This window comes from Pseudophryne corroboree, chromosome 6 (genome assembly GCF_028390025.1).
Source record: "Pseudophryne corroboree isolate aPseCor3 chromosome 6, aPseCor3.hap2, whole genome shotgun sequence".
NCBI lineage: Eukaryota > Metazoa > Chordata > Amphibia > Anura > Myobatrachidae > Pseudophryne > Pseudophryne corroboree.
In genome coordinates this window covers 282,758,408-282,775,511 of record NC_086449.1, presented here as the reverse complement: position 1 = coordinate 282,775,511, position 17,104 = coordinate 282,758,408, and the positions used below count along the sequence as shown (strand labels likewise).

The 17,104-nt window shown below is 46.2% G+C and overlaps 1 protein-coding gene across 3 annotated transcripts in view; it reads right to left on the bottom strand.

Moving 5' to 3' along the window:
* The window catches only part of LOC134932055 (tropomodulin-3-like), a 282,067-nt gene that overhangs the window by 108,139 nt on the left and 156,824 nt on the right, over window positions 1–17,104 (bottom strand). For all 3 annotated transcript variants that reach the window (XM_063926090.1, XM_063926089.1, XM_063926091.1), the window contains exon 3: window positions 9,255–9,411. In XM_063926090.1, the coding sequence (XP_063782160.1) occupies window positions 9,255–9,411 (157 nt within the window). The remainder of the gene's footprint in view (window positions 1–9,254; window positions 9,412–17,104) is intronic.

Genomic DNA, 17,104 nt, shown 5'->3' with positions numbered 1-17,104 from the left:
AATCCCAAACTACGTTGAGATCGCCCAGTGCCACTGGAGACATCAAAAGGGGGTTGTATATGCAGTACTCCCTTAACAACTTCTGGACTTCAGGAACTGAAGCCAATTTCTTTCTGGAAGAAAATCGACCGGTCGAAATTTGAACCTTAATGGACCCCAATTTGAGACCCATATACACTCCTGTTTGCAGGAAATGTAGGAATTAACCTAGTTGAAATTCTTCCGTGGAGCCTTCCTGGCCTCACACCATGGAACACATTTTCACCTAAGCAGTGATAATGTTGTGCGGTCACCTCCTTCCTGGCTCTGACCAGGGTAGGGATGACCTCTTCCGGAATGCCTTTTTCCCTTAGGATCCGGCGTTCACCCGTCAACGCGGCTGCGGTAAGTCATGGAACAGACATGATTCTTGCTGAATCAAGATCCTTTCTAGTATCTCTTGAAGTTCCGGGTACCAAGTTCTTCTTGGCCAAACCGGAGCCACGAGTATAGTTCTTACTCCTCTCCTTCCTATCATTCTCCATACACTGGGTATGAAAGGCAGAGGAGGGAACACATACACCGACTGGTACACCCACGGTGTTACCAGAGCGTCCCAGCTATTGCCTGAGGGTCTCTAGACCTGGCGCTTCATGTGGGACGCCATCATAACCACCTTTGGTCTTTCCCAACGGTTTACAAACATGTGGAAACTTCCAGATGAAGTTCCCACTTTTCCGGGTGGAATTCATTCATGCTGAGGAAATCTTCCTAGTTGTCCACTCCCGGAATGAACACTGCTGACAGTGTTATCACATGATTTTTCGCCCAGCGAAGAATCCTTGCTGTCATTGCCCTCCTGCTTCTTGTGCCGCCCCGTCTGTTTACGTGGGCGACTGCCATGATGATGTCCTACTGGATCAGCACCGGTTGACTTTGAAGCAGAGGTCTTCCTAGGCTCAGAGCATCGTAAATTGCCCTTAGCTCCAGTATATTCATGTGGAGAGAATCTCCAGACTTGACCACACTTCCTTGGAAATTTCTTCCCTGTGTGACTGTTCCCCAGCCTCTCAGACTGGCATCCGTGGTCACCAGAACACAGTCCTGAATGCTGAATGTGCTGCCCTCTAGAAGATGAGCACTCTGCAGCCCCCACAGAAGAGACACCCTTGTCCTTGGAGACAGGGTTATCCGCTGATGCATCTGAAGATGCGATCCGGACCATTCGTCCCGCAAATCCCCCTGAAAAGTTTTTGCGTGAGATCTGCCGAATGGAATCGCTTCGTAAGAAGCCACCATTTTTCCCAGGACTCCTGTGCATTGATGCACTGATACTTGGCCTGGTTTTAGGAGGTTTCTGACTAGGTCGGATAACTCCCTGGCTTTCCCCTCCAGGAGAAATACCTCTTTCTGGACTATGCCCAGAATCATTCCTAGGAACAGCAGACGTATCATCGGAAAACAGCTGCGATTTTTGGAATATTTAGAATCCACTCGTGCTGTCGTAGAACTACTTTAGATAGTTCTTTTCCGACCTCCAACTGTTCTCTGGAAACTTGCCCCTTTCAGGATATCGTCCAAGTAAGGGATAATTAAGATGCCTTTCTTCTTTTAAGAATCATCTTTTCGGCCATTACCTTGGTAAAGGCCCGGGGTGCCGTGGATAATTCAACGGCAGCGTCTGAAACTGATATTGACAGTTCTGTATCACGAACCAGAGGTACCCTTGTTGAGAAGGGCAAATTTGGACATGGAGGTAATCCTTGATGTCCAGGGACACCATATAGTCCCCTTTTTTCCGGTTCTCTATCACTGCTCTGAGTGACTCCATCTTGATTTGAACCTTTTTATGTAAGTGTTCAAAGATTTCAGATTTAGACTATGTCTCACCAAGCCGTCTGGCTTCAGTACCACAATATAGTGTGGAAGACTAATACCCTTTTCCTTGTTGTAGGAGGGGTACTTTGATTATCACCTGCTGGAAATACAGCTTGTGAATTTTTTCCCAATACTGCCTCCCTGTCGGAGGGAGCCGTTGGTAAAGCAGGCTTCAGGAACCTGCGAGGAAACAATGTCTCGACTCTCCAATCTGTACCCCTGGGATAATACTTGTACGATCTAGGGGTCAACTTGCGAGTGATCCCACTGCGCGCTGAGACTCTTGAGACTACCCCCCCACCTCACCTGAGTCCGCTTGCACGGCCCCAGCGTCACGCTGAGGACTTGGCAGACGCGGTGGAGGGCTTCTTTTCCTGGGAAGGGGCTGCCTGCTGCAGTCTACTTCCCTTTCCTCTATGTCTGGGCAGATATGACTGGCCTTTTTCCCGCTTTCCCACATGGGAAACGGAAGGATTGAGGCTGAAAAGACAGTGTCTTTTTCTGCTGAGATGTAACTTGGGGTAAAAAGGTTGGATTTCCCAGCTGTAGCCGTGGCCCCCAGGTCCGATGGACCGACCCCAAATAACTCCTTCCCTTTATACGGCAATACTTCCATGTGCCGTATGGGATCTGTATCACCTGACCACTGTCGTGTCCATGACATCTTCTGGGAGATATGGACAACGCACTTATCTTGATGCCAGAGTGCAAATATCCCTCTGTGCATCTCGCATACATATATATAGAATGCATCCTATTAAATGCTCTATATCAATAAAATATTTTTAGTCAGGGAATTCGACCAAGCCAACCCAGCACTGCATCTCCAGGCTGATGGCGATCGCTGGTCGCAGTATAACCACCGTATGAGTGTATATACTTTTTAGGATATTTTTCCAGCTGCCTATCAGCTGGCTCCTTGAGGGCGGCCGTATTGGAGACGGTAACGCCACTTGATAAGCGTGTGAGCGCCTTATCCACCCTAAGGGGTGTTTCCCAACGCGCCCTAACTTCTGGCGGGAAAGGGTATAACGCCAATATTTGCTATCGGGGTAAACCCACGCATCATCACACACTTCATTTTATTTTATCTGATTCAGGAAAAACTACAGGTAGTTTTTTCACTCCCACATAATACCCTTTTTTTTGTGGTACTTGTAGTATCAGAAATATGTAACACCTCCTTCATTGCCCTTAACGTGTGGCCCTAATGAGGAATACGTTTGTTTATTCACCGTCGACACTGGATTCAGTGTCCGTGTCTGTGTCGACCGACTGAGGTAAATGGGCGTTTTTTTTAAAAACCCCTGACGGTGTTTCTGAGACGCCTGGACCGGTACTAATTGTTTGTCGGCCGTCTCATGTCGTCAACCGACCTTGCAGCGTGTTGACATTTTCACGTAATTCCCTAAATAAGCCATCCATTCCGGTGTCGACTCCCTAGAGAGTGACATCACCATTACAGGCAATTTCTCCGCCTCCTCCAACATCGTCCTCATACATGTCGACACACACGTACCGACACACAGCACACACACCTGGAATGCTCTGACAGAGGACAGGACCCCACTAGCCCTTTGGAGAGACAGAGGGAGAGTTTGCCAGCACACACCAAAAAACGCTATAATTACATAGGGACAACCTTATATAAGTGTTTCTCCCTAATAGCATCTTTATATATATATTTATATCGCCAATTAGTGCCCCCCTCTCTGTTTAAACCCTGTTTCTGTAGTGCAGTGCAGTCCCTCGTTGCAGTGATCCTGTTGCCAGCAGGACTCACTGTAAAATAAAAAACCTAAGCTAAACTTTCTCTAAGCAGCTCTTTAGGAGAGCCACCTAGAATTGCACCCTTCTCGGCCGGGCACAAAAATCTAACTGGAGTCTGGAGGAGGGTCATAGGGGGAGGAGCCAGTGCACACCACCTGATCGGAAAAGCTTTACTTTTGTGCCCCGTCTCCTGCGGAGCCGCTATTCCCCATGGTCCTTTCAGGAACCCCAGCATCCACTAGGACGATAGAGAAAATAAAATAATAAAAGCTTTAGGCTGCTTTATTCACAGCAGCCCTGTGACCATGCGGCTTCCTGCCGCACCAAGCAAAAAACTGATCTGACTGAGTCAGTGGGCGGGACTATATAGTGGAGGCCCCAATGCATCCTGGGAGGCCAGAAAGCTCGTGACCGTGTTGGTGCCATTTTCGCTGTCGCTCGACAATATCCCAATGTTATCCTGTGGATAATCCTGTGGACCCAGCCAGAGAAATAGGTGGTTGACAAAGATCATGTTTTCAACTAGATGGAAAAAGCTTAATTAGATGCATTTTTGTGCTGCCCCCTGAACATTTCCAGCTTGGGCATTTGCCTAGTCTTCTTAGGTTGGAAAAGCAAGCATGCCACTGGCGCACAGTATAGGACAGAAAAGTAGATAGAAATTGGCACGGCTTTATATTGCAGTCTTGCTGGAGTGCCCTACATCATTTATGAAAGTCAAAACAATGACACAGAAGTAATAATATACACAGATTCTCTGTTGTCTCATTACAAGTAAGGGCAAAGTCTCAACAGGTTAGAACAACAATCATATCTTCAAGTAACAACAGGATGTGTTTATTGATCAACTATCAAGTAAAGACAAGATCTGAGAGTCACAACTGATGGCACGATTTCAGCACAGCACTCTACAAGTCTTCATGGCAGAATCCAATCTACTCTAGTGTACATCTGCAGGAGTTATAGGTTAGTTAAACAGTACAGGACTGAAGTGGGTATGGTGTAAATGGCACAAGGAGAAGGTGATCTAGAGATTTCCATAGAGCTTATGTACTGTGCAATTGTTGTACACTGGAAAAGTAAAATGAGCAGATTGAGCTGTAATTTTCTTCAGTAGGACATTTTATTTACTGGTCACAGTCCTATTAATCTAGTTCAACTAAAAGTTAAACTGTTCTTGACCAGCACTGCAATTTACAAATAAGATTAAATACCGATAATAATATACTCTTATTTGGGTAAAAATATGCATTAATAAACTCAAAGTCGTCCACGTCAGAATAGTAGAATGTTCTGTTCTTATCTATTATTGGTTGCTTTTAACTGTGTGTTTTGTGTCATTATCCTGCTGGAGGACCCATGACCTGCGACTGAGACATAGTTTTCTGGCACTGGGCAGTATGTTTCATTCCAAAATGTCTTGATAGTTTTCATATTTCATTGTGATCTGCGCAGAATTCAAGGCACCAGGTGCCAGATCTAGCAAAGCAGCACCAAAACATAACCAAGCCTCCTCCATGTTTTACATGTTGCGATCAGACACTGACAGACACTGACATACCCTGACATTGGAGTTCAGCTTGTATTTCTTTGGAGATTTTCCTTTGTTTTGTTTTTTTTAAACATTCTCACTATTCTTCTGGGGGGTTTTTTATGTCAATTTTCCTTTAGAGGCAGCATCCAGAGGGGTTGACTATAGTCCCATGGACCTAAAAACTTCTGAATATTTGCTACTGTAGTCATAGGAACATCAAATTGCTTGGACATGGTCTTCTCCTTTGCTTTCTCTGGTCCATGCTCAGTGTGGTGCACATGATGATACCAAATAGCACAGTAAATACTTTTCTCCAATTAAATAGGCTGAATGATTGATTAGAAGATTGAAGACATGTGTGATGCCAATTCAAGAAAGCAATTAATTTAACATATCAGTATAACCCAACGCTTTATTATCTTTTCTAAGGAGTACAAACAAACCAGTCCAAGTCATTTTAGAGCATCTTCAGAGAACAAGCAATAATTTATCTCTTTTCACGGTTTCTTTGCTTTTTTCTATGACATAGCAATTACATGCAGGTATAATTTACATGGGACAAAGGGGGCATTTGTCATTGATCGCATATTGATCTTACTGCCCAGGATCGCATTGCAATATGCGATCCTATCGGCTGGATGTATTATCTAGAACATGCAGGGAGTAGGGCTACAAAAGAAACCTGTTCCTGCGATGTGCTGTGACAGTTTCCAGGGGGTCAGCACGACCGCACAAGCACAGAGGCCACTTCTGGGGAGAGTTCCAGGGGAATCCTCTGCCCGGCCAGCTCTGTGATCTGTAGCCCATAGGCTACTGCCATCAAGATGGCGGTAGCTGCGGGAACCAATATCGGGAATGCATCGCATTCTGGATATTGGTCAATCGGGCAGCATTGCATCCCCCGTAGAAACCTATGGGGGATCCAGCTGTAGGCAGCAATGGAGGGATCGCCGCAAGTATGCTGCGGTCTTTCTTTCTTACATTCGGGGGATACTTAATATTTGCCACTTACCCCGAAAACAGGTGGTTTCAGGGATATAGCCGCGAATATACAATGATAAATTGGCCCCCAATAGCTTTCTTTCAGGAAAAATCACTGTTCAGGAAAAATGGAAGCATTGTTAAATGTGACAGTAGATGACTGCAATACTACTATAAAAAAAAAAAAAAAAATATGGGAAAACTTGTTTTTTATACCAGTGTTAGAACAACAAACGTAATCTAGGTTTATAGTTTGTAGGAGGAGGGAACACAAATGAATGCTCTCATGCACACATTTCACCCTTATATGGCTTGCTATACATTCACTAAGTAACAGTGGCACAGTAACGTCAGCAAAGAAAGGTCACCTGAACTACAGGTGTAAGACTACCTGAGAACAGATTCCATTTAAGGAATTGTACAATGAAATGTTTATGGTATCTCCGATTGTTTCATGTCTATGACTCACATTTTATCAGTAGGAACCCAAGCGGAGTTAATCAGCCACTAAAATATATGTCTGACCTGTTTGTTTGTATTGGGTCTATTACTTGCAAAGGAAGCACAATAAACTTTAAATTCCAAAGCTGTCAAGAGAAATAGATAAGTCATCATGTGTGGGCAGAAGACCAGACCAGATCACACCCGCATGTTCAAATAATAAGCTTTCAATTGGTGATCAACACTTGATTAAAAGAGAAAGAATACCCTTCAAAATATTTTTATAGACTGCTAACCTGTGCCATATAGAGTTAACATTAATAACACATAGCCTAATTCGGAGATGTACACAGATGATCCGATGCTACGCCTTCAGACGCAGCACTCAAATCAGTGATGTGGGCAGGAGCAGTCTTTTTCCCTAAGACTCCTCAAGAGCACTAAGACTCCTCAAGACTTTAGCATATTTCCACATCGCTGCTGCGTCTATGCGATGTGAACTGCGCCTATCTCTGAATCAGACCAACAATAAAGAATAAATAAAATGCAATATATTCGTTCTAGGAATTGTAGATCTGTGCCAATTCCCAAACACAATTATAACAATCACCATGATGGGATAGGACCCAATAAACAGTGAGGCATGCTAGCATTGCCATGTCACAGAAAGTATGCGGTCAAGATGTCAGCCTTTGGGATCCAGCAGTTGGAATGCCAGCGGCGGATACCCGAGTGCCGTCAGAATGCAGACGCTGGAATTCCGACATGGTCAGGAGACTGACGCTGGAATCCCAACAGCCGGCATCCCAACCTTAAGTATAGCGGGCATGTTAGTGGTGGTTTAGAGTTAAGCTGCAAGGAGGAAGGGGGGGTTAGGGTTAGGCACCAGCAGGGTGAGGTTATGATTAGGCAGCGGAAAGGGATGGTGAAGGTTAGGGTTAGGGGAAAGGGGGATGGACAGTCATACCTCCCTCCTATCGGGATTTACCCTATCGGGATGCCGGCGTCGGTATTCTGACTGCCAGCATCCCGTCAGCCGGGTTATACTGAATCCCCACAGAATTCTGCCACCAACATAGCTCCTACATAATAACTAATAATGTGTGATTCACTGCTAAAAACATTAAGCATTCTATTCAACTAACAAGTTCTTATTGGCCCACAGATGACCAGCACAGTCATCACAAGAATGATTTAATAAAGGAGACACAAAAGAACGTTGCCTACGTCACCAAAATCATTTCTTCTGACCAGCAGAGACTGGGATCTACAATACAAGTGCAGATGCTATACAAGTGTAATTGCAAAACCCACCCATAGTTAATTCTAGTTACTACAACAATATCATATAGGAAACAGACTACTCTGCTGTCTCCAGAGGTCATTTAGTATAATATCTACTGCGGACTAAAGCATAACGAGTTCAATAAAAATAGATAAAACATTTTCAATTCCATGCAAGGGGGGCAAGGGGGATAATTCAGAGTTGATCGTAAATGTGATAAATTTAGCACATCAACAATCATTTATTCCAACATGCGGGGGGACGCCCAGCATGGGGCTAGTCCGCCCCGCATGTCAGCCCCCCCCCCCCCCCCCCCCGCACATGTACAAAAGCATTGCACGGCGGCAATGCTTTTGTACCTGGCGAGTAGCTTCCTACCTGCGCAGCTCCTGCACGCTGGCAGGGAGCTACCTGCCGCATCCCGGGTCGCAGCAGGTGTGTGTGATGTCACGCAGCTGCTGCGGCCCACTGTCTGGACTGCGCCCCGCCAACGGCATTCTAATGCCGTTGGCACGCCCCATTTCGCCCAGCGACCGCCTCTGCCTGACAATCAGGCAGAGGCGATCGCAGCCAGTGAGATAGCATGCTGATAGCATCTCATGGGCTCCCCATGTGCGCACGCGCAGTTCGGCCACTGTTCACTCCACAAAGTAATTCAGACTGTGATCGCTGCCGCTGCAGCGATGCTGTCTGAATTACCCCCAATGTTGGGTCGAAATGTGTGACTGCTCACATCACTTGGAATTATGGTATACAAACATTGCAGATTTTCCAGAAGCCTCTATGGCATGCGAGGAAAAATCTGCAATGTCAGTGGTCGTGGTTGCCGATAAAACAGCCGGAACACAGGCAACTCAAGGCTATTGTTCAGAATTGAATTGCCCCCTTACAATAAGAAAATGTAATATGTCCAGGGTGCTCTGGTTTTCTGCTTAACAAAACACATGCATACACACACACACACACACACATATATATACAAATGTTCTACACACACACACACACACACATATATATATATATACACAAATGTTCTAGGCAAATTGTACAAGTGTGCATCTATGGTGGCACAGTGGTTAGTACTGCTGACTCACAGGGCTAGGGTCAAAGGTTAAAATCTTACCAGGGCCCTATCTTTCTCAGTTTGTATGTTCTCCCTGCATTTGCATGGGTTTCCTCTTCCAGTCCGTAAAACATAATTATAGGTTAATGGGCTTCTACAAAATGGACCCTTGGGTGTGCTTGCATAGGTGCAGGTGTGGCAATGAATTTAGAATGTAAGCTCCAGAGACAGTTATGAATGATTATATATGCTCTGTACAAACTGTATAATATGATTAGTGCTAAGTAAACAATAACAATTACAATAACGTGTGGTTGGTATACCTTTTTTCTCTCCAGTATATGGTACAACTTCGTCAATGTCTTTATGAGCTAGTGCTTCCTTTTCCAAGTATTCCAGCAGATGCTCTCTGTCAAAAGAACCAGTGGACTTATTGAATGTCTGGTCCTTCTGTCGAAACCCTGCTGGCAGCAGTGCATTCTGTGACAGAAAAAAAACAATTAATTGATTTGATAGAATGATTTCCAGATATGTTTCAATAGTATACTACATAAAACTACAAAAACATTGTTTTTACACAGGGCTAAAACACAATGGGGGGAATTCAAATGTTTGAAAAGTCGGTTGGGTGTCTGTTTTTTCCTGACTATTAGATAGGAAAAAAACGGACACCCAAATGACTTTTCAAACAATTGAATCTCCCCCATTATGTACTGTTTGCACAGGTGGTATTCATGTGAACGCCGGTCAGCTGACCGACAGTCACATGACCTCCTCCACGAGCGCGACAGCTCACTTTCCCGATGGTCGGCATGCCGACCAACAGGGACCATTTCCACTCGTGGGTGTCCACGACACCCATAGAGTGGGAAAAGAACCCGTGGCGACCGCAGGTCGCCACCGAGCCCGCAGCGTGGCGAGCCCGCAATGAGCTTGCTGCACTCGTCCCTCCCCGCCGGGATCCCAGCGTCGGTAAGCTGACCGGTGGTCAGGAGACCGCCGGTCAGGCATACTACACCCGTTTTGTACTTATCCTACTGCAAAAAATGTTCAAATATTTTAATTGGCACACCCTGTAAAATAACAAAACTAATTTAGCTGGCTCCAACATTTCTACACATTTTGTTAATCAATTACTACAAAGCATGCACTCCTAGACTCACCAAATGTATAATTAAGAGCATAACAATCTGAATTACCAGGGTCCGACCTTCCCTAAAGGGGGCACCACTGGTACAGTTCCTTGCCAGTTTGAATTGTCTTGGTTATAGTGCCATCAACAGGTCTGTGATGCCCTATGTAATTCTAACCTGTTCTTTTCACAATGCCCCATGTTGGGAAAACCTGTAACCAAGGGGTATTCAACATGCGGCCCTCCAGCTTCTGTGAAACTACACATCCCAGTATTGCCTGTCACAGTTTTAGCATACCATAACAAAAAAAAACATGGTAGGGCATGTTGGGATGTATAGTCCCACAGCAGTTGGAGGGCCACAAGCTGAATACCTTTGCTGCAGCCATTGTAATAAGCTGAGCTACACTATTATAGTAATCTCTGACTATGACCAGATTTTAACTCCCACCCCAACCCGGAAAATAAACTATTACTTTAGTTACGGTTCTTTCACGTTACATCTGTATAAAAGAAAGTTAAAAAAAAAAAAAAAGTGTATCTGCCCTGCCCTTTTTCTACACATCTGTATCTGCCCATATAAAACAATTGCCATCCTGTATATACTGTACACATTCATAAGGCATGTGTATGCTTAAGCTGTAAAACGCAAGAGATAAAACTGATCACAAGTACAATAAACAGTGTTATATTCAAACCATAACATCATGTTGAGACACCTCCATACTGGACTGTGAATTGTGTATATACATGCTAATGAACGTATTACGGATATGGGGGCAACTGTCGCCTTGTAATCTATTGTGCACCATCCACGTCACCATGCACGTTATCACAGACTGGGCAGGCAAACTAAATGTGGTCACATCTAAAAGTGGACAAAAATAAGAATTTACTTACCGATAATTCTATTTCTCATAGTCCGTAGTGGATGCTGGGGACTCCGAAAGGACCATGGGGAATAGCGGCTCCGCAGGAGACTGGGCACAAAAGTAAAAGCTTTAGGACTACCTGGTGTGCACTGGCTCCTCCCCCTATGACCCTCCTCCAAGCCTCAGTTAGGATACTGTGCCCGGACGAGCGTACACAATAAGGAAGGATTTTGAATCTCGGGTAAGACTCATACCAGCCACACCGTACAAACTTGTGATTTGAACCCAGTTAACAGCATGATAACAGAGGAGCCTCTGAAAAGATGGCTCACAACAATAATAACCCGATTTTTGTAACAATAACTATGTACAAGTATTGCAGACAATCCGCACTTGGGATGGGCGCCCAGCATCCACTACGGACTATGAGAAATAGAATTATCGGTAAGTAAATTCTTATTTTCTCTAACGTCCTAGTGGATGCTGGGGACTCCGAAAGGACCATGGGGATTATACCAAAGCTCCCAAACGGGCGGGAGAGTGCGGATGACTCTGCAGCACCGAATGAGAGAACTCCAGGTCCTCCTCAGCCAGGGTATCAAATTTGTAGAATTTTGCAAACGTATTTGCCCCTGACCAAGTAGCTGCTCGGCAAAGTTGTAAAGCCGAGACCCCTCGGGCAGCCGCCCAAGATGAGCCCACTTTCCGTGTGGAATGGGCTTTTACAGATTTTGGCTGTGGCAGGCCTGCCACAGAATGTGCAAGCTGAATTGTACTACAAATCCAACGAGCAATCGTCTGCTTAGAAGTAGGGGCACCCAGCTTGTTGGGTGCATACAGGATAAACAGCGAGTCAGATTTTCTGACTCCAGCCGTCCTGGAAACATATATTTTCAGGGCCCTGACTACGTCCAGCAACTTGGAATCCTCCAAGTCCCTAGTAGCCGCAGGCACCACAATAGGCTGGTTTAAGTGAAATGCTGAAACCACCTTAGGGAGAAATTGAGGACGAGTCCTCAATTCTGCCCTGTCCGTATGAAATTAGGTAAGGGCTTTTATAGGATAAAGCCGCCAATTCTGATACACGCCTGGCTGAAGCCAGGGCTAACAGCATTACCACTTTCCATGTGAGATATTTTAAGTCCACAGTGGTGAGTGGTTCAAACCAATGTGATTTTAGGAATCCCAAAACTACATTGAGATCCCAAGGTGCCACTGGAGGCACAAAAGGAGGCTGTATATGCAGTACCCCCTTGACAAACGTCTGAACTTCAGGAACTGAAGCTAGTTCTTTTTGGAAGAATATTGACAGGGCCGAAATTTGAACCTTAATGGACCCTAATTTGAGGCCCATAGACAGTCCTGTTTGCAGGAAATGCAGGAATCGACCCAGTTGAAATTCCTCTGTAGGGGCCTTCCTGGCCTCACACCACGCAACATATTTACGCCAAATACGGTGATAATGTTGCACAGTTACATCCTTCCTGGCTTTGATCAGGGTAGGGATAACTTCATCCGGAATGCCTTTTTCCTTCAGGATCCGGCGTTCTATCCGGAGCCACGAGTATAGTCTTTACACCTCTCCTTCTTATGATTCTCAGTACCTTGGGTATGAGAGGCAGAGGAGGGAACACATATACTGACTGGTACACCCACGGTGTTACCAGAGCGTCCACAGCTATTGCCTGAGGGTCCCTTGACCTGGCGCAATATCTGTCCAGTTTTTTGTTGAGGCGGGACGCCATCATGTCCACCTTTGGTCTTTCCCAACGGTTCACAATCATGTGGAAGACTTCTGGGTGAAGTCCCCACTCCCCCGGGTGAAGATCGTGTCTGCTGAGGAAGTCTGCTTCCCAGTTGTCCACTCCCGGAATGAACACTGCTGACAGTGCTATCACATGATTTTCCGCCCAGCGAAGAATCCTTGCAACTTCCGTCATTGCCCTCCTGCTTCTTGTGCCGCCCTGTCTGTTTACGTGGGCGACTGCCGTGATGTTGTCCGACTGGATCAACACCGGCTGACCCTGAAGCAGAGGCCTTGCCTGACTTAGGGCATTGTAAATGGCCCTTAGTTTCAAGATATTTATGTGAAGTGACGTTTCCATGCTTGACCACAAGCCCTGGAAATTTTTTCCCTGTGTGACTGCTCCCCAGCCTCTCAGGCTGGCATCCGTGGTCACCAGGACCCAATCCTGAATGCCGAATCTGCGGCCCTCTAGGAGATGAGCACTCTGTAACCACCACAGGAGAGACACCCTTGTCCTTGGAGACAGGGTTATCCGCTGATGCATTTGAAGATGCGATCCGGACCATTTGTCCAGCAGATCCCACTGAAAAGTTCTTGCGTGGAATCTGCCGAATGGAATCGCTTCGTAAGAAGCCACCATCTTTCCCAGGACCCTTGTGCATTGATGCACTGACACTTGGCCTGGTCTTAGGAGGTTCCTGATTAGGTCGGATAACTCCCTGGCTTTCTCCTCCGGGAGAAACACCTTTTTCTGTACTGTGTCCAGAATCATCCCTAAAAACAGCAGACGTGTCGTCGGAATCAGCTGCGATTTTGGAATATTTAGAATCCATCCGTGCTGTCGTAGTACTACTTGAGATAGTGCTACTCCGACCTCTAACTGTTCTCTGGACCTTGCCCTTATCAGGAGATCGTCCAAGTAAGGGATAATTAAGACGCCTTTTCTTCGAAGAAGAATCATCATTTCGGCCATTACCTTGGTAAAGACCCGGGGTGCCGTGGACAATCCAAACGGCAGCGTCTGAAACTGATAGTGACAGTTCTGTACCACAAACCTGAGGTACCCTTGGTGAGAAGGGCAAATTGGGACATGGAGGTAAGCATCCTTGATGTCCAGAGACACCATATAGTCCCCTTCTTCCAGGTTCGCTATCACTGCTCTGAGTGACTCCATCTTGAACTTGAACCTTTTTATGTAAGTGTTCAAGGATTTCAGATTTAAAATGGGTCTCACCGAGCCGTCCGGCTTCGGTACCACAAACAGCGTGGAATAATACCCCTTTCCCTGTTGTAGGAGGGGTACCTTGATTATCACCTGCTGGGAATACAGCTTGTGAATGGCTTCCAATACCGCCTCCCTGTCGGGGGGGGACGTTGGTAAAGCAGACTTCAGGAACCGGCGAGGGGGAGACGTCTCGAATTCCAATTTGTACCCCTGAGATACTACCTGCAGGATCCAGGGGTCCACTTGCGAGTGAGCCCACTGCGCGCTGAAATTCTTGAGACGGGCCCCCACCGTGCCCGAGTCCGCTTGTAAGGCCCCAGCGTCATGCTGAGGACTTGGCAGAAGCGGGGGAGGGCTTCTGTTCGTGGGAAGAGGCTGTCTGCTGCAGTCTTTTTCCCCTTCCTCTGCCCCGGGGCAGATATGAGTGGCCTTTTGCCCGCTTGCCCTTATGGGGACGAAAGGACTGAGCCTGAAAAGACGGTATCTTTTTCTGCTGAGAGGTGGCCTGGGGTAAAAAGGTGGATTTCCCAGCCGTTGCCGTGGCCACCAGGTCCGATAGACCGACCCCAAATAACTCCTCCCCTTTATACGGCAATACTTCCATATGCCGTTTGGAATCCGCATCACCTGACCACTGTCGCGTCCATAACCCTCTTCTGGCAGAAATGGACATCGCACTTACTCTTGATGCCAGAGTGCAAATATCCCTCTGTGCATCTCGCATATATAGAAATGCATCCTTTAAATGCTCTATAGTCAATAATATATTGTCCCTGTCCAGGGTATCAATATTTTCAGTCAGGGAATCCGACCAAGCCACCCCAGCACTGCACATCCAGGCTGAGGCGATTGCTGGTCGCAGTATAATACCAGTATGTGTGTATATACTTTTTAGGATATTTTCCAGCTTCCTATCAGCTGGTTCCTTGAGGGCGGCCGTATCAGGAGACGGTAACGCCACTTGTTTTGATAAGCGTGTGAGCGCCTTATCTACCCTAGGGGGTGTTTCCCAACGTGCCCTAACCTCTGGCGGGAAAGGGTATAATGCCAATAATTTTTTAGAAATTAGCAGTTTTTTATCGGGGGAAACCCACGCTTCATCACACACTGATTCAGGAAAAACTACGGGTAGTTTTTTCACACCCCACATAATACCCTTTTTTGTGGTACTTGTAGTATCAGAAATGTTCAAAACCTCCTTCATTGCCGTGATCATGTAACGTGTGGCCCTACTGGAAAATACGTTTGTTTCCTCACCGTCGACACTGGAGTCAGTGTCCGTGTCAGTGTCTGTATCGACCTGAGGTAACGGGCGTTTTAGAGCCCCTGACGGTGTTTGAGACGCCTGTACAGGTGTTAACTGATTTGCCGGCTGTCTCATGTCGTCAACAGTCTTTTGTAAAGTGCTGACACTATCACGTAATTCTTTCCATAAGACCATCCAGTCAGGTGTCGACTCCCTAGGGGGTGACATCACTAACACAGGCAATTGCTCCGCCTCCACACCATTTTCCTCCTCATACATGTCGACACAACGTACCGACACACAGCACACACACAGGGAATGCTCTGACAGAGGACAGGACCCCACTAGCCCTTTGGGGAGACAGAGGGAGAGTTTGCCAGCACACACCAGAGCGCTATATATATATATATATATATATATATATAGGGATAACCTTATATAAGTGTTTTTCCCTGATATAGCTGCTGTATATATTTATCTGCCAAATTAGTGCCCCCCCCTCTCTTGTTTTACCCTGTTTCTGTAGTTCAGGACTGCAGGGGAGAGTCAGGGAGCCTTCCTCCAACGGAGCTGTGAGGAAAAAATGGCGCCAGTGTGCTGAAGAGATAGGCTCCGCCCCCTTCTCGGCGGCCTTTCTCCCGCTTTTTTATGGAAAAATTGGCAGGGGTTAAATGCATCCATATAGCCCAGGAGCTATATGTGATGTATTTTTTGCCAAAAAAGGTGTTTTTATTGCGTCTCAGGGAGCCCCCCCCAGCGCCCTGCACCCTCAGTGACCGGAGTGTGAAGTGTGCTGAGAGCAATGGCGCACAGCTGCGGTGCTGTGCGCTACCTTATTGAAGACAGGACGTCTTCTGCCGCCAATTTTCCGGACCTCTTCAGTCTTCTGGCTCTGTAAGGGGGCCGGCGGCGCGGCTCTGGGACCCATCCATGGCTGGGCCTGTGATCGTCCCTCTGGAGCTAATGTCCAGTAGCCTAAGAAGCCTAATCCACTCTGCACGCAGGTGAGTTCGCTTCTTCTCCCCTTAGTCCCTCGGTGCAGTGAGCCTGTTGCCAGCAGGTCTCACTGAAAATAAAAAACCTACTTTAAACTTTTACTCTAAGCAGCTCAGGAGAGCCCCTTAGTATGCACCCGTCTCGTTCGGGCACAAAAATCTAACTGAGGCTTGGAGGAGGGTCATAGGGGGAGGAACCAGTGCACACCAGGTAGTCCTAAAGCTTTTACTTTTGTGCCCAGTCTCCTGCGGAGCCGCTATTCCCCATGGTCCTTTCGGAGTCCCCAGCATCCACTAGGACGTTAGAGAAATATAGAGGTTACTACGGTGGGTCTATTCAATCACATGTCAATGTGAAACTGGAAAACACAAATCATCATTTCAAATAACCAGAAGCCAAGTAACTTTTGAGAAAGTGTTAGCAATACTAAATAGATGATTAAAGTAGAACTAAATAAGCGCAAGCATTAACGTCAACCAATTGGTGGCTTTAAACTGTTAAAAAGTATCCTCCTGTCACTTTCCTGTTCCATAGCTCTGAGAACAAACCCTGGGGAAAGAATACAATGTTCAACAGGAAACACTAGACAGAACCCAAACAGACTCTTTCATGTACAGGCACTTTAAAGATAGAAACAAACATCTTATGGTAGCATACAGAACCAGGTTATTCCCCTTGCCTGCTCTCCTGTTAGGAGCTAAGAGGATTGAAGGCTTAATTAGACAGGTTACCAAATTGTGGTATGAATTTAAAGTTCCTGTGAGAAAAGTTTTAAGAGCCAAAAGTCCTGTGAAGTGCTGTAAACAGACACAGTAATATGTGCATCTAATTACTTCCAGAAACCTGGAATATTGAAAACTTTCTAGGATGAAAAGGGCGTACACTCACATTTTGTAACCGTGGTATCTGTAAAAAGTCAGAAATGGATGGGGGAAATCAAGTTTACACGGTTTAC